The sequence below is a fragment of the Podarcis cretensis genome, assembly GCF_951804945.1.
Source record: "Podarcis cretensis genome assembly, chromosome: 1".
NCBI lineage: Eukaryota > Metazoa > Chordata > Lepidosauria > Squamata > Lacertidae > Podarcis > Podarcis cretensis.
This window is the reverse complement of record NC_137170.1, coordinates 10279301-10297293: the sequence shown is the minus strand read 5'-3', so window position 1 is coordinate 10297293 and position 17993 is coordinate 10279301. Positions and strand designations below refer to the sequence as shown.

Here is a 17993-nt window from a genome sequence, read left to right as displayed (position 1 = left end):
CGTAATGGCACACACCTGAGAGGTGCCAGAACTGAGCTGCAGTGACTTCTGGCTGAAAATAACTATTATTATTATTATTATTATTATTATTATTATTATTATTATTATTACCATCATCATTATTAAAATGTGTAGACCAGAGGTCAGCAACCTTTTCCAGCCATGGGCCGGTCCACCGTTCCTCAGACCATGTGGTGGGCTGGACTATATTTTAGAAAAAAGATATGAACGAATTCCTATGCCCCACAAATAACCCAGAGATGCATTTTAAATAAAAGCACACATTCTACTCATGTAAAAACACGCTGATTCCCGGACCACCCGCGGGCCGGATTTAGAAGGCGATTGGGCCACATCCAGCCCACGGGCCTTAGGTTGCCTAGCCCTGGTGTAGACTGCCCTTCATCCATAGATATTAGGGTGGTTCACAAGATAAAATTATAATATAAAAAACACAACGCATAATAAAAATAAGAACAAAACAACAACAACCAATAATACCCCTCCCACAACACATTCAAAGGGGCATTAGATGTCAATCAGACAAAGGCCAGGTTGAAGAGGAACTTTTTCACCTGGCACTAAAAGTGTATAATGAAGGTGACCGGCGAGCCTCCTTGGGGAGAGCATTCCACAAATGGGGAGGCGCTGCAGAAAAGGCCCATTATCATGTTGCCACTTTCCGGACCTCTCATATATGTAGTAAAGGTAAAGGTACCCCTGCCCGTACGGGCCAGTCTTGACAGACTCTGGGGTTGTGCGCCCATCTCACTCAAGAGGCCAGGGGCCAGCGCTGTCCGGAGACACTTCCGGGTCACGTGGCCAGCGTGACATCGCTGCTCTGGCGAGCCAGAGCCGCACACGGAAACGCCGTTTACCTTCCCGCTGGTAAGCGGTCCCTATTTATCTACTTGCACCCGGAGGTGCTTTCGAACTGCTAGGTTGGCAGGCGCTGGGACCGAGCAGCGGGAGCGCACCCCGCCGCAGGGATTCGAACCGCCGACCTTTCGATCGGCAAGTCCTAGGCGCTGAGGCTTTAACCCAAAGCGCCACCTGCGTCCCCTGCTCTCATATATGAGGCACACGCAAAACAGCTGGTCTCATGGAGAGGTGGTCCTTGAGATATTGTAGTCCTGAGTCATTGAAGGCTTTATGGGTCATAGGATTGTAGTCCAACTGGATGACTGCAACCAATTACTGATTTGTTGTTTAGTCGTTTAGTTGTGTCGGACTCTTCGTGACCCCATGGACCAGAGCACGCCAGGCACTCCAGTCTTCCACTGCCTCTTACAGTTTGGTCAAACTCATGCTGGTAGCTTCGAGAACACTATCCAACCATCTCGTCCTCTATCGTCCCCTTCTCCTTGTGCCCTCAATATTTCCCAACATCAGGGTCTTTTCCAGGGAGTCTTCTCTTCTCCTGAGGTGGCCAAAGTACTGAAGCCGCAGCTTCAGGATCTGTCCTTCCAGTGAGCACTCAGGGCTGATTTCCTTCAGAATGGATAGGTTGGATCTTCTTGCAGTCCATGGGACTCTCAAGAGTCTCCTCCAGCACCAGAATTCAAAAGCATCAATTCTTTGGTGATCAGCCTTCTTTATGGTCCAGCTCTCACTTCCATACATCACTACTGGGAAAACCATAGCTTTAACTATACGGACCTTTGTTGGCACGGTGATGTCTCTGCTTTTTAAGATGCTGTCTAGGTTTGTCATTGCTTTTCTCCCAAGAAGCAGGCGTCTTTTAATTTTGTGACTGCTGTCACCATCTGCAGTGATCATGGAACCCAAGAAAGTACAATCTCTCACTGCCTCCATTTCTTCCCCTTCTGTTTGCCAGGAGATGATGGGACCAGTGGCCATGACCTTCATTTTTTTGATGTTGCGCTTCAGACCATATTTTGTGCTCTCCTCTTTCACCCTCATTAAAAGGTTCTTTAATTCCTCCTCACTTTCTGCCATCAAGGTTGTGTCATCTGCATATGTGAGCTCGTTGATATTTCTTCCGGCGATCTTAATTCCAGCTTGGGATTCATCCAGTCCAGCCTTTCGCATTATGAATTCTGGATATAAGTTAAATAAACAGGGAGAAAATATACAGCCTTGTCGTACTCCTTTCCCAATCAGTTGTTCCATATCTAGTTCTAATTGTAGCTTCTTGTCCCACCTAGAGATTTCTCAGGAGACAGATGAGGTGATCAGGCACTCCCATTTCTTTAAGAACTTGCCATGAAGGAGTGAACTACTGATATTCAGAGGCAAACAGTAGCCATCGATAGTCACACAGTGGTCTGAGAAGCAGGGAGGAACAGATGGAGGAAGAAAGAGCTTAGGAGGAATTAGGGTGGATGGTGATGGCAGCTGAAGAACGGAAGGAACAAGGAGAATGGGACTGAGGGAAAAAACCCTGCTTAGGGGCTGGAGGGAAGAAAGTAGAAGAAGAAGAGTTTGGATTTGATATCCCGCTTTATCACTACCCTAAGGAGTCTCAAAGCGGCTAACATTCTCCTTTCCCTTCCTCCCCCACAACAAACACTCTGTAAGGTGAGTGGGGCTGAGAGACTTCAAGAAGTGTGACTGGCCCAAGGTCACCCAGCAGCTGCATGTGGAGGAGCGGAGACGCGAACCTGGTTCACCAGATTACAAGTCTACTGCTCTTAACCACTACACCACACTGGCTCTCAGTGCAGGAATCTGGAGAAAGCATTGAGGCATAACATGAGAGAATCATGAGTTCCCAGCTTAAAACAGGCTAATCCCCGAAAGCCATCACTACTGCTGCAAAAAAAAAGTAGCATAAATAACGGTGAGCTTTTTCTGGCACCTTGAACCCATGGCCTTCTGCAGGTGCTTCAACCTGCGATAATTTCTCCTTCAACACATTTGTACAATACAGAAGTGTATTGTGCCTTGAAAATTACAGTGTGGGAGGCTGGCCTAATTCCTAGCCAACTGTGCTGCAAACATCTTTCTTACGCCTTCAGGGTAACAAAGCCAAAGCATAAACACTGTTGTAGATTCTTTGGGGGAGGGACGATAACTCCCTAAACCCTAGAAATTAATAAATGGTAGGATTTTGATTATTTGTGGCATGAAGGGAGAAATAAAAACTACAGAGGAATTCCTCAGCTACCCTAGGCAAAATGACCCAGTCAAGCTAAGGCCATCAAGAAAAAATAGAGGGCCATTGGCAATGCAAGAGAACTGTCCTCCCTCATTGACCTGGGGTGACAGGAAAAGAGAGGTTTTTTAGCAAGGTGTGCTGGGAAGAAGAAGGGGAGAGAGACTAGGATCCATCTTGGGCAGGTTGGCTGAAGGCTGGCTGGGAAAGATGCCATGGACCCCAGGACTGCACTGCTGTGGGGTACAAGCCCATCTTCAAATGACCATGCTGTAAGATCTGGACTCCCTCCATGCAGACTGAAGGTGTCAATAGGTGAATGAGCCATATTTCTTAAAGCAATGACAATCTCTGCCATGTCTTAATTCTCCAAAGGAACACAGACCCTGGATGAGTGCCTGGGTCCCCATGGAATCTTGTAGAGAGTGGGGGCACCAACTTTTGTAACAACACAAATGCTTTCCACCTCCTCACCTCTGAGTTGCACATGAGCATATTCTGGCTAAATGTGAAACTGAGCCATAGTTTTTTTGTATTTTCCAGTGAGTCTTGCGGGCAAACCCTTCTGCCTTTTTGCAGAACATTTATTTTGATGAAACAAAACCAGGGTGGGAGGGAAGAGAGAGAGAGACGGACAGACGGACAGACAGACAGACAGACAGAAAGTCAGGTGTTCAGCTTCCTGGGTGCATGTGTTTCCTGTTCGAAGGTGCTCTTTAATCTCAGACTAGAAAGAGTTGCTATAGAGACCCCTCCTTTCTATTTAAACATGAGCACGTGCTGAAAAGAACAGGACATTCAAGGACTAGAGGAAGCCTACCCAAGCTGAACGGCTTTTGTTTCCACTGATGCTTTTTAACCTTGATTTGTTTAAAACCATCTTGATGTTTTCCTGCCGCTGATTGCTGTTTTAATTCTTTGCACGTTGCCTTGATTGCCAGCTGGCCGTTGGGTGTTTGGGAAGGGATGCACTAAGGGTTTTGCAAGCCCTGTGCTCAGAGCTCTCACACCTTCCAAGTGTCCCTATTTTCCAGGAACAGCCCTGGAATTACAAAAGCCATCCTGGCTTCTGATTTGATCACAGAATGTCCCTAATTCCCCTGCCAGTGTCACCACCAAGAGTTCGGGGAGGTGGGTGAGCTGGCACCTGTCCCGAGCAGCTGCGGCAGTGAGGGAGCATCCCATGGCCTCTCCCTGGTCCTGAATGGGGTAACTGTGCCCCTGAAGGAGCAGGTGTGCAGCCTGGGAGTCATTTTGGACTCACAGCTGTCCATGGAGGCACAGGTCAATTCTGTGTCCAGGGCAGCTGTTTACCAACTCCATCTGGTACACAGGCTGAGACCCTACCTGCCCACGGACTGTCTCACCAGAGTGGTGCATGCTCTGGTTATCTCTTGCTTGGACTACTGCAATGCACTCTACGGGGGGCTACCTTTGAAGGTGATCCGGAAACTGTAATTAATCCAGGATGAGGCAGCTAGACTGGTGATTGGGAATGGCCGCCAGGACCACATAACACCGGTCCTGAGAGATCTGCATTGGCTCCCAGTACGTTTCCGAGCACAGTTCAAAGTGTTGGTGCTGACCTTTAAAGCCCTAAAACGCCTCAGGCCAGTATACCTGAAGGAGCATCTCCACCCCCATCATTCAGCCCGGACACTGAGGTCCAGCGCCGAGGATTCTGCAGCCAATCGGAACCCGCGGAATCTGCGTTGGACGTTCAGGATCCAAAAGAACGTTTGCAAACCAGAACACTCACTTCCGGGTTTGTGGCGTTCAGGAACCGAAACATTCAACTCGCAAGGTGCTCAACTTCTGAGGTACGACTGTATTCAGGGATTTATGTTATACAAAATGAACCATAGAAAGAGAAGAAGGGAAGTCATTTATATTTTAAGGTTGTAGAAATGAATATTCTGAAATGCAAAACAGAAAATTTAATAAAAATTACAGTGGTACCTCGGGTTAAGTACTTAATTCGTTCCAGAGGTCCGTTCTTAACCTGAAACTGTTCTTAACCTGAAGACCACTTTAGCTAATGGGGCCTCCTGCTGCGGCCGTGCTGCCGGACCACGATTTCTGTTCTCATCCTGAAGCAAAGTTCTTAACCCGAGGTACTATTTCTGGGTTAGCGGAGTCTGTAACCTGAAGTGTATGTAACCTGAAGCGTATGTAACCCGAGGTACCACTATATACAAAAAGAAGAAGAAGAAACGTCCCTATTTTCATCAGATGAATGTTAAAGGGTATAAGCTCTTCGAGCATAAAACAAAGGGCTGGCTAAACCCCTTTTTCTGCAGTAGCCCAAGGACCCAAGAGCAAGTATTTTGCCAGGCACTTGGGGAGCACTGACAAAGGACTTTGGCAGGGCACTTGTCCTGCCCAAAAGTCTGTGTTGACCTGCGGGGGTGGGGGTGAGGGATGGGGAGAGAGACCTTTGGTCTCATCCAGCAGGACTCTTCTTCTTGTTGTTGTTGTTGTTTAGTTGTTCAGTCGTGTCCGACTCTTTGTGACCCCCTGGACCAGAGCACGCCAGGCACTCCTGTCTTCCACTGCCTCCTGCAGTTTGGTCAAACTCATGCTGGTAGCTTCAAGAACATTATCCAACCATCTCGTCCTCTGTTGTCCCCTTCTCCTTGTGCCCTCCATCTTTCCCAACATCAGGGTCTTTTCCAGGGAGTCTTCTCTTCTCATGAGGTGGCCAAAGTATTGGAGCCTCAGCTTCAGGATCTGTCCTTCCAGTGAGCACTCAGGGCTGATTTCCTTCAGAATGGATAGGTTGGATCTTCTTGCAGTCCATGGTGTTACTATAAAGAAGCAATGCAGAAGAAAGAAGCAGCAGCTACATCAGCTGCTGGTGGCTGGAAAGCCAGACAGGATGTTTGTGACTGTTACCATGGCAAGAAAGGGGCAGTCCATTCTCCGTATTGAGCACCAGATGTGAGCTCAGTGTGACCATATGACCTGTACAGGATGTACAAGGGTGGAGTTAGTGATTCTCTCTGCTGTTTGTGAAGAGTGCAGACATGTTTATCTGTATGGCTGCTAAAGACAGAAATAAAGACATGTAAATATGTTTCTGTCTGAGTCTGATTCCCCTCCCTGGGAAGCAGGAAGGAGGGAGAAGCAGTGGTGTGTTTTTCTCACAGTCTGGGAAGAATCGCCGACACAGACCTCGCCTGTTTGCTGCCGTCAGTCGCACGAGGGAGGTCAAAGGAATTCAGCCGGTGCCTGGAGAGGTAGGCACATTCCTCTGACCGAGGCAGAACTCCAACATTGGTAGCAGAGGATGGTTTCTTCGATCCATGGAAGTCTGCAAAAATAGTAGCAGAGCTGCTGTTTTCATCTCTCTCCATGGAAGCCTGAAGTGAGGAGCTGATCCTCTGCAGCCAGACGCTGAACAGAAGAAGCTGACAGCCAAGCCACGGAGCCCAAGGTATGAGATTTTCGGGCTTAGAAGTGTGAAAGCAGATTGATTCATTTTCTGCTTCACGGGAGCAGCGTTTGGGAAAACAGCTCCAAGTGAGAGAGGCTTGCATTCCAGGAATTCTTGTGGTTTCCTGTACAAGAAAAGGAATGCACTGTTGCTAAGCAACGCCCGCCAGTGGAGTGGAAAGCTACTCAAAAGGGCTGGGCTATCAGGCTATGCCTCAGAGAGGCAAAAACAATGTCTTGTTTTGACGAACTGTTGGAAGGGACTTTCCAAGCAGCCAGTGTTAGAGCTGCCAGGTGCCCAAGAGCGTAAACAAACCAGCTTTTGGATTTTAGAGGCTTGTGTTTGAGAGTTAAGGCAAAGGACTCAAAATGGATGCCAAGAAGGGGGGAGCCCTGCCTTCTCCACCCCTCCTGACCAATGACAATTATGCATCTTGGTCTATTAAGATGAAGGCCCTGCTGCAGAATCAGAGACTGTTTGGGGTGATTGAGAACCCCATCCCTGCAGCACCAACGCGTGCTTGGGAGTCACAGGATGTGAAGGCCAGAACAGCTATAATTCTGTGTGTGTCAGACTCGCAGCTTGTGCATATACAGGATTTACAGCACGCGAAAGACGTTTGGGACACGCTGAGAAGGACACATCAGAGAGATGCAGGTTCTTCAGCGTTGCTGTATTTTGAAAAGCTGACCAACCTGAGGCTTGCACCTGATGGAGATGTTCAAGCGCACCTGACGGAAATGAAATATCTGCGCCAACAGATAGTGGAACGCAATTTCCGTCTGCAGGAGGAAGTGTTTTGCTTCATGGTGATAAACAGCCTGAATCGGACTTACAAATCCGTTGCCAGTCAGCTGGGGTCCCTACCAGCGGCTCAGTTAACTTCGGAGAGGGTCTATGCAGTTGTGCTTAATGAACATGACAGACTTGCTGCACTGCAGGTCAAGGACAGGGGGAGGGAAGAACGGAGTTCTAACACCCCCACTGCTGTAGCTACTGGAGAAAACGCTGTAGCTTTGAACGTTGTCCGATGTTACAATTGTGGACAGACTGGGCATCTTCAGCGGAACTGTAAGAAGCCACGTCAGCACAAGGGAAGCTCCACAAAGTCTGAGGCGTCAGGCAAAAGTCATACCAAGTCACAGGCGAAGCCTGCAAAGGCTTTGATGTCAAAAGGAACCACGCCAGAAGTGGGGAACGCTTTTGTCATTGACACGGGGTGTACGTTTCACATGACAGCACGCAGGGATCTATTTTCGTAGTTTAAGAAGCAAAGCTTCGTTGTACAACAGGCCAACGGTCAGGAGCTGAAAGCGACCGGAATTGGAACTGTGTATCTTGAAAGTCTGAACTTGACTATAAACAATGTTTATTTGGTTCCAGATTTGAAGTACAATCTGCTCAGCGTATCGCAGATTGCTAAGAAGGGACTAAAACTGTCCTATGATAATGAGTGCTGCGAAATCTACAAAGATGGAGAGCTGTATCTTTCTGCCAAAGAGAAAGATGGACTGTATTTGTTGACGTTTGATCAAAGTGATTACATGAATTGTAATTCTAACATGATCTCTTTTGCAGGTGTAGCCAAGAAGAACGCCAAACAGGTCACCTCGAGGGTCGACAGGGCATTTCAGCGGGTGTATGCTGATGTGATTGGTCCTCTAGCACCTTCTAGAGGCAATGCAAAGTATTACCTAATATGTGTTGATTCTTTCACAGGTTTTGTCTGGATTTATCTTTTGGAGAGACCAAAAGAAGCCTTAGAAAGGTTTAAAGAGTTTTGTGACAAGGTTAAAAATATGCATGATGCTGACATAGATTGTCTTTGCACAGATGAGAAGCCAATTTTTCTCTTACAGGATTTCCAGAGGTTCCTGAAGAAGAAAGGAATAAGACACAAAATTGCTGCTTCCGAAGAAGCATGGAAGAGATGTGTTTGTGTTAGGGTGAACAAAGAATTGCAAAAGGGAATGGAGGCGCAATTGCTAAGTTCACATCTGCCACATGAGTACTGGGCTGAGTCGCTAATGTCGTATTGTTATACGTGGTTGAGAAAGTTTTCAACAGAGTTGGGAAGTTCTCCTTTTGAGAAACTGTTCCACAGAAAACCTTCTGTTGACCACTTCAAGGTTTTTGGGTCTCATGTGAGGACAGAAGCTCCGGGTGGAGTAAAGAATGCCAGAGGCATTTTTGTGGGTTATGAAAAGGGTCTCTACAGAGTAATTTTGTCTGAATCTGGTCAGGTGATTCTCACAAAATTCCTAGAGAGTGCTCCTGAACAGGAGAGAGTGATTGTTCACACATTTCCCACAGGGGATGATGATGAGTCTGATGATGATGATGTTGATTTTATTGAATTCAGTAGTACTGATGATGACAGCGATAGCTCAGACAGCTCAGTTGTCACAGTCATTGAGAGAAAATCTCACATAATGACTAGACCCTCAGAGGAGGAGGACGAACCACTGATTACGCTTAGTACTGGTTCTCCAAAGAGTCCAAAGGCTGAACCAGAAAGCAGAGAAGAGCAGCACCTCTTACGTAGGTCTGAGAGAGCAACGAAGGGAGTACCACCCAAGAGGTATTCAAAAGAGTTTGCCAACCTAGCTATTGCATGTCTTGCTGTTGTAAACGACCAAGGTCAAATTGAAATTGTGTCTGAGTCAGAGACAAAGGCACAACAGAGAGTTGCTAACCAAGGTAAGGCAGATGCACTCATTCCTTGGAAGTCACACAACCAGAGAGGTACATTGGTAAAACCAGTGGCGGGTAGTTCCAAGGGTGGAACTGAAACAACAGGGGAATGTTATACATATAACAACTGTTTGTTTTCTTCTCTGGATCAGGCATTGCACGCTGCACGCATTGATTCTTTAGGGGGAGGATGTTACTATAAAGAAGCAATGCAGCAGCAAGCAGCAGCTACATCAGCTGCTGGTGGCTGGAAAGCCAGACAGGATGTTTGTGACTGTTACCATGGCAAGAAAGGGGCAGTCCATTGAGCACCGGATGTGAGCTCAGTGTGTGACAAGGATGTACAAGGGTGTGACAAGGATGTACAAGGATGTACAAGGGTGGAGTTAGTGATTCTCTCTGCTGTTTGTGAAGAGTGCAGACATGTTTATCTGTATGGCTGCTAAAGACAGAAATAAAGACATGTAAATACGTTTCTGTCTGAGTCTGATTCCCCTCCCTGGGAAGCAGGGAGGAGGGAGAAGCAGTGGTGTGTTTTTCTCACAGTCTGGGAAGAATCGCCGACACAGACCTCGCCTGTTTGCTGCCGGGAGTCACACGAGGGAGGTCAAAGGAATTCAGCCGGTGCCTGGAGAGGTAGGCACATTCCTCTGACTGAGGCAGAATTCCAACACATGGGACCCTCAAGAGTCTCCTCCAGGACCATAATTCAAAAGCATCTATTCTTCGGCGATCAGCCCTCTTTATGGTCCAGCTCTCACTTCCATACATCACTACTGGGAAAACCGTAGCTTTAACTATACGGACCTTTGTTGGCAAGGGACTCTTCTTACTCCCTGTAAATCCCCATGATTCCCCATCACATGGGGTGTGTGTGAATATTTTGCCACATCTGAAAGCGACGTAACTCACTGGCTTAAGGAATTTGGGTTTTGGCTGTGAGCAGCTCCTTCCTTCTGGCCAGAGTTACCTGGGATGTAAGGAACAGACAACCTGTGCCTAACGTACCTGCCTCTTCTGGTTGGAGCACCAACATGCTTGGCATTCTTCCCATCCTGTTTCATAATTCTGCTCCTTAGAAATGCTTGCTGAACGCATTCATTTTCCAAGCCTGTGCAGACTGAACAACTCTCTTCCGAGCTCAAACAATGTTCTTCGTTTGAGCCCGGCGGAAAGATGTCATCAGCATTAGATTTAGCTGAATACGTCCTTCACTGCAATCCACTCCCAATACAACAACTGAATTTATATACGTGTGGTGGAAGAAAAAAATAAGCAAATAAGAGGAAAAGGGGAAAAGCAACATCCATCTAACAAAGCAAGCAATTATGGGAATGGCCCTGAAATGGTTTTTGTGGTTCCACCATCAAAAGCGAAGGGTTCTTTTAAAATAAAAAATGTAAAAATCCAAATAAGTGGATGTTTGAATGGAGTTTTAAGATACCGGAAATATTTTTAGAATATAAGAATAGCAGAGGCAGCCTTTTATCTCAGCCCCACAATGCAGCCAGACAAGGTACTCAGAGGAGGCTGAATGAAATCCAAGCACATACAACTTTGCTGCTTCTTGTTTAGCCCAACAAACCATTGTGTGCTGGTGATGGAACAAGCGACAAGCTTCAGGGCTCTCCCCATGGCTCGTCTTCTTGGTTTGTTAAAATTGCAGATTCCGGCGACATCCAAACCAGGGAACTGGTTTAAGCGCTATTACAAATCAAGACTGCAACCCACAGTTGAATCCTAGTTTAGAGAGCCAGTGTGGTGTAGTGGTTAAGAGAGATAGACTCGTAATCTGGGGAACCGGGTTCGTGTCTCCGCTCCTCCACAGGCAGCTGCTGGGTGAGCTTGGGCCAGTCACACTTCTCTGAAGTCTCTCAGCCCCACTCACCTCACAGACTGTTTGTTGTGGGGGAGGAAGGGAAAGGAGAATGTTAGCCGCTTTGAGACTCCTTTGGGTAGTGATAAAGCGGGATATCAAATCCAAACTCTTCTTCTTCTACTTTCTTCCCTCCAGCCCCTAAGCAGGGTTTTTTCCCTCAGCCCCATTCTCCTTGTTCTACAAGGACTGTACACAGCACTTAAACCTATGGCAAACCTTTGTTTTTTAAAAAAAGGCTGGGTGGTGAAGTAGTGTGGTGTAGTGGTTAGAACGTTGGATTGGGACCTGGGAGGTAAAAGTTAAAGGTAAAGAGACCCCTGACCGTTAAGTTTAGTCACGGATGACTCTGGGGTTGCAGTGCTTATCTCGCTTTTCTGGCCGAGGTAGCCAGCGTACAGCTTACAGGTCACGTGGCCAGCATGACTAAGCTGCTTCTGGCGAATGAGAGCAGTACAAGGAAACGGTGTTTACCTTCCCACCAGAGCAGTACCTATTTATCTACTTGTACTTTGACGTGCTTTCGAACTGCTAGGTTGGCAGGAGCAGGGACCGAGCAACGGGAGCTCACCCCGTCGTGAGGATTTGAACCACCGACCTTCTGATCGGCAAGCCCTAGGCTCTGTGGTTTAGACCACAGCACCACCTGCGTTCAAATCCCTGCTCAGTCATGAAGCTCACTGGGTGATCTTAGGCCAGTTACGGCCTCTCAGCCTGACCTACTTTACAGGGATGTTGTGGGGATCAGATGAGGAGGGGAAGGACCGTGTATGCTATCAAGCTCCTTGGAGGAAAAGGTGGGATATATAGCAATAAATAAACAGACAAGTATTGTAAGATTTGAGTACAATTAAGCTGGTTAAACACACACACATCTACCTCTGCATCTTATAATTCATAACGTAGGAAGAGAACCCTGCAGCGTAGGCAGCAGAATTTAATCTCTGCTCATTGGCTGATGAGCACAGCTGAGAGATGGGAGCAGATCCGTGAGAGGGTGGGGATTTAAAATGGAAGGGAAGGGGGAGACTTGCAAAGGTCTTTGCATGTCTCTTCCTTACCTTCTAATTTCCAATATCTCAAGCAAAGGCAGAGGACTGGAGAAATCTCCTCTTTCAAATGAAGGGGAAAGGAGAAAAAGAGGCATAGTTTGCAAGCAAAGCCAAAAGCACCCTTTGAAACAGGCTCCTTTAAAAGAAGGGGTGGAGGCTGCTTCAAAGAGTGCTTTGCAAGTCTCCCTGTGTTCCTCTTTTTAATCTCTGACACTGGTTTTACAGGGGAAGCTCAGGAAGACTTGAAAAGCCACAGAGAAATTCTGACACGTGGGAGGCCCCATGTCCCCTTGCAAAAAAAGAGAGAGAGGAGGAAACGTGGATCTCTATTTTCCCGCTTTGAAATTGTAACACGAGCCCTTGCAGGAGAACTGATGCACTTCCCCTCAGAAAGGGCAACCAGGCCCACAATGTTCATCAGCTGTGGTAGGCACTAAAAAAATTTAGGGAGGGTATATATTTTTCTGCACAAAGACCTCTGGGTGGATCTTGACACACAGAAAACGGCAGGTGCTCCTTTGCCTGCAAATTTCATCCACTTAAGTAAAAAAGGAAGATGCTGCAGCTATTTTAGATTCCCCATTATTGTCAATGAGGTGGAAATAGAACTTGAGATTTAACAGGGCATCTTCAAACCCGAATAACAGATTGAACTGGAATGAAACAGAGTGGATCTGAAACATATCAGACTGCTTCTGGGTGCTATAGGTACAAGAAAAAATCTATCAACTTAGAAGGAAGAGGAGGAGGAGGAAGAGCTGAGGACAGAAGGACATAAAGATATCTGATCAGCCATCTTGCTACCAGGGTGTCATTCAGAGGGGGCAGAATTTCAAGCCACTAGGGGGTGCTAGACTATCAACTGCCTTAACTATGGCTAAGGAGTCATCAATGACTCAAACCTACAGAGCCACTAGTGAAAAGCAGATATTCCCAGTTTGTAGGGAACAAACCAAATTCTAAGTAGCCATCTGCCAAGTGCCGCTGTTTTAACTGTGGTTTTGTTAACTTTGGTTAATGATAACCATGGGCTTAGCATTATGTTCAGCAGACCATACTTTTGCTTGGTAATCTGAATCTGCCAGAAAGATTTTATGTTTAAAAAAACTGCAAACTGACGTATTTCAATAATAGCTGTCAAGCATGTGGAGGGGAGAGAAGTATCTGCAGCTGCAGAATTTTATAAAGCCTTGAAAGCCCTCGTTTCCCAATCCCCTTCATAGTGATTGCTACAACATCCTTATCTGGAAAAGGATTCTGGTAGGCAAACGTGTTCTGTAAGAGCAGGCAAAGTCAGCCCTCCAGATGTTTTGGGACTACAACTCCCATCATCCCTAGCTAACAGGACCAGTGGTCAGGGATGGTGGGAATTGTAGTCTCAAAACATCTGGAGGGCCGAGTTTGCCTATGCCTGTGTAAGAGTCACTGCATGAATTGAAGTGATGGACGCCACGTTCTCGGGGGCTGAGCAGGCGGGGTTTGCAGCTGCTTTATATATAAGGTCAGACGATGGGCCCATCTACCTACACTGATTGGCAGGGTCTTTCCAAGGGTTGAGACAGGAAGGGCTCACCCGAGAGGGTTTTATTTCTGTCCCACCACTTTCCCTGGGGAAACCCACTGTTTACGGCTGAATCAGAGCAAATGTCAATTGGGTGTTATACAGATCGACTCTCGTTCCGATATAACGGTAAACCTCGGGTCTTTCCGGGGAAAGCAGTGGCGCAAAGGAAAGCCTTCTAGAACCCCTGCCAAGAAGTCATGGACCAAACGGAAGAAACTGCAGGGCAAATAGAAGTGTGGGTGAGCATAAAGTGTCTCCTGGCCCTGGCATCTCTCCTGAAGGTGCCAGGAACTGAACCCAAGGCCTTGGGCATTCAAAGCAGATGGTGTACAGTTAAGCTATGGCTTTGCCACCATGCACATTGGTGGTGCTAGATAAATAATAGTAGTAGTCAAAAAGCATTCCATATTAATAACAACAACAACAACCACCTTTAGGAGTTATCTGAAGGCAGCCCTGTATAGAGAAGTTTATTAATGTTCAATGTTCTACTATGTTTTTATATATGTTGGAAGCCGCCCAGAGTGGTTGGGGCAACCCAGTCAGATGGGTGGGATATTATTATTATTATTATTATTATTATTATTATTATTACAGTGGTGCCCCGCAAGACGAATGCCTCGCAAGACGAAAAACCCGCTAGACGAAAGGGTTTTCCGTTTTTCGAGGCGCTTCGCAAGACGAATTTCCCTAGGGGCTTGCTTCGCAAGACGAAAACGTCTTGCAAGTCTTGCAATTTTTTTCGCTCCCCCCCCCCTTTTTTCTAAGCCGCTAAGCTGCTAATAGCGCTAACCCACTAAGCCGCAAATAGGGGCTTGCTTCGCAAGACGAAAAAACCGCTAGACGAAGAGACTCGCAGAACGGATTATTTTCATCTTGCGAGGCACCACTGTATTATTATTATTATTATTACTATTATTTTATTTGTACCCCCTCCATCTGACTGGGTTGCCCCAGCCACTCTGGGCAGCTTCCAACAAATAGAAAAGCAGAATAAAACATCAGACATTAGAAACTTCCCTACACAGTCATACCTTGGGTTACAGATGCTTCAGGCTGTGTTTTTTTGGGGTACGGACCCGCCAAAACCCGGAAGTACCGGAACGGGTTACTTCTGGGTTTCGGCAGTTGCACATGTGCAGAAGCGCCAAATCACGGTTTGCGCATGCGCAGAAGCGCCGAATCACAACCTGCGCGTGCGTAGACGCACTGCTGCGGGTTGCAAACACTGTGGGTTGCGAACGTGCATCCTCCACAGATCACATTTGCAACCCGAGCGTCCACTGTACAGGACTGCCTTCAGATAATAATAATAAATAATAATAATAAATTTTATTTATATCCCGCCCTCCCCAGCCGAAGCCGGGCTCAGGGCGGCTAACAATAATCAAATAATCAAACAATCAAATAATCACACATTCTAAAAATATTTCATTATAAAAATTAATTAAAATCAAATTAATGGCAACCGATTAAGCAAGATTCTGTGCAGGTTGCCAGAGGAGGGAGTCAGGCTGCGCCCCGACCAAAGGCCTGGTGGAACAACTCTGTCTTGCAGGCCCTGCGGAAAGATGTCAAGTCCCGCAGGGCCCTAGTCTCTTGTGACAGAGCGTTCCACCAGACTGGAGCCACAGCCGAGAAGGCCCTGGCTCTAGTTGAGGCCAGCCTAACCTCTCTGAGGCCTGGGACCTTGAGGATGTTATTATTTGCAGACCGTAGGTTTCTCTGTGGGGCATACCAGGAGAGGCGGTCCCGATATAGATATCTTCTATATGGGCTTTCCATAACTGCAACTACACATTATCCATTCATACCAAATGGACTTAACACCAACAACCTTCCAGGCTGTGAGCGCACAAGACGTTCCTAAAAAGGAGAGGTATCCCAATATTGAGTTTGACCAAACTGCGGGAGGCAGTGGAAGACAGGAGTGCCTGGCGTGCTCTGGTCCATGGGGTCACGAAGAGTCAGACACGACTAAACGACTAAACAACAAATCCCAATAGGACAGTGCTCTTTCATTAATTAACTCATTTCATGACATTAAAACATGGTAAACAGAAATGCAGCCGCCCTAGAGAACACATCTAAGAAGGAATGAAACAACCTCCACGTTGCAAAAACAACTGCTTTCTTCTTACCTCCGGGCTCCAGGCCGACGAGCTGTCCGTGGCGTCGTTCCCTTCAAATCCTTGGTTGCTAAAAGCCGTCTCCATTTCCAAGCTTCCTTCCGTCCCTTGCCGGCTGAGGCTGGGCGTCGCGCTGACCTCCACTTTGGGCTGCCCAGAGCCCCTGCTCTCCGACGCCGTTCTGGAGTCGAGGGATAGATGGTCATCTTCGTGATAAGAGAGGTTGTCTTGGTAACTCAGTTGGCTGAACCCGTCGAGATCTAGCACATTTTAAGAGCAGAGAGAAAAATAATTTTGTGGGGGGTGGGGATTAAGACCAGCCGTTTCTTTATCCCTCAAGTGTGCAGATGCTTTAATCCCCTGCATCACAGGGCCTAGAAGTGATAACTATGCATGAGGGATTTGGGAATCCTGAGCTTTCAAAGGAAGAACACCTCTTTCCAATGGAATGGCAACGAAGGAGCCAAACCAGCTTCTCCCTTGGGAACGAACTGAAGGGCCTCTTCGCCCAAAACCCTAGGAGTTTTGTTTTGAAGTGCACACCTGAAAATGTAGGGTGAGTGACGAGCAGCTGTTTGAGAGCATGTGCATCATGTACATAGAAGTCAGTGTGCAGAACCTCTGCTGCCTTGCATGACATCTTCGGGAGAAAAAAGGGCTACACAAATTCAGAGTGAAGTCCCTAAGATATAGGGAGCAGAAGGGGCTTCAGCCTCCTCAATATTTGTAGGCAGAGGGTTGAGCCCTCCCTCCAATATTGAGGGAGCCACCCTCGTTCTGGAAGAAAGTACAGGGTTATAAAGACTAGGACTAGCCGCCTGAGAAACAGTTTCTATCCAAATGCGATTTTGGTTTTAAACGCGGTGTAAGGTAGTCTCTGTGGGAGTACAGTGGTACCTCAGGTTACATACGCTTCAGGTTACATACGCTTCAGGTTACAGACTCCGCTAACCCAGAAATAGTGCTTCAGATTAAGAACTTTGCTTCAGGGTGAGAACAGAAATCGCACGGCGGCAGCAGGAGGCCCCACTAGCTAAAGTGGTGCTTTAGGTTAAGAACAGTTTCAGGTTAAGAACGGACCTCCGGAATGAATTAAGTACTTAACCTGAGGTACCACTGTATATTGTATTTAATTATGAGGTATCAGAGTTTTTAGGGAAGTTCAGGGAAGTTTTTAATATTTAATACTGTACTGTTTTTAACACTTGATTGGGAGCCGCCCAGAGTGGGTGGGGAAACTCAGCCAGATGGGCGGGGTATAAATAATAAATTATTATTATTATTATTATTATTATTATTATTATTATTATTATTATTACTTAGGTGGTTAACCAGGCTGGGATAACTGGGATAGCAGGCTTGTTGGTTTTTGAATGTCTGATGTAGATTTTTTCAATTTCATTGTTCTGTATGGGACAATGACAATAAAGTTTATTATCGTATCATATCGTATCGTATCATATCCTCCACCGCCCCCAGGAAAGCACTGGCCCACTGGGTAGGGGCGGGAGGTGAAGAGGACAATTTTCACCCTCCGTGCTCCCCACCATGATTGCAAGTTGTTGGGCACAACCCATTGCGCCTGCCTTCCGGCAACTCCTGCAGCCAAGCTGCTGCCCAACGTCTTGCTCTGCTTTCCTTCGGACCACATCAGAGAGGCCGGAGGAGGGTCTTGTGGTCTGGGCAGCCCAGGACTTCCAGACCCTCTGCCCAGGCTTGCACCGGAAGGACGTCACTTTGGCGCTGCTAACACAGCAGTTTGCTTTCCCCCTTGGAGGCACACTCCATTGTCTCCCAAGATAGAAGGATGCCAACAGGCCAGGAGTGGTTAGAGGGACTGACTAGAACCTGGCGGCCAGGGTTCAAATCCCCACATTGGGTGGCCTTGAACCCAGGGCATCTTCACAAGCCCAGTTGGTTCAACGGGGCTTCCAGCCAAGTTAAAAGTGTGCATTTAGGTTGAAAACCACATGGTCCCGTTCTTATGCACAGAACGGGTCCAGATGGCGTTTCCCCACTCCCCAAACCAAAGGCTTACGCTTATGATGGCTCCCAGCTCTGCTAAAATCAAACAGGACTCGGCTCACGCAGCAGATTGTAGCTCCGAAATCAACAAGGACACGA

At 47.1% G+C, this 17993-nt stretch overlaps 1 protein-coding gene across 5 annotated transcripts in view; it reads right to left on the bottom strand.

Annotated features, from left to right (window-relative positions):
* Positions 1 to 17993, bottom strand: part of SYT16 (synaptotagmin 16) — a 119828-nt gene that overhangs the window by 20707 nt on the left and 81128 nt on the right. For all 5 annotated transcript variants that reach the window (XM_079996194.1, XM_079996195.1, XM_079996196.1 and 2 more), the window contains one exon: positions 15882 to 16129. In XM_079996194.1, the coding sequence (XP_079852320.1) occupies positions 15882 to 16129 (248 nt within the window). The remainder of the gene's footprint in view (positions 1 to 15881; positions 16130 to 17993) is intronic.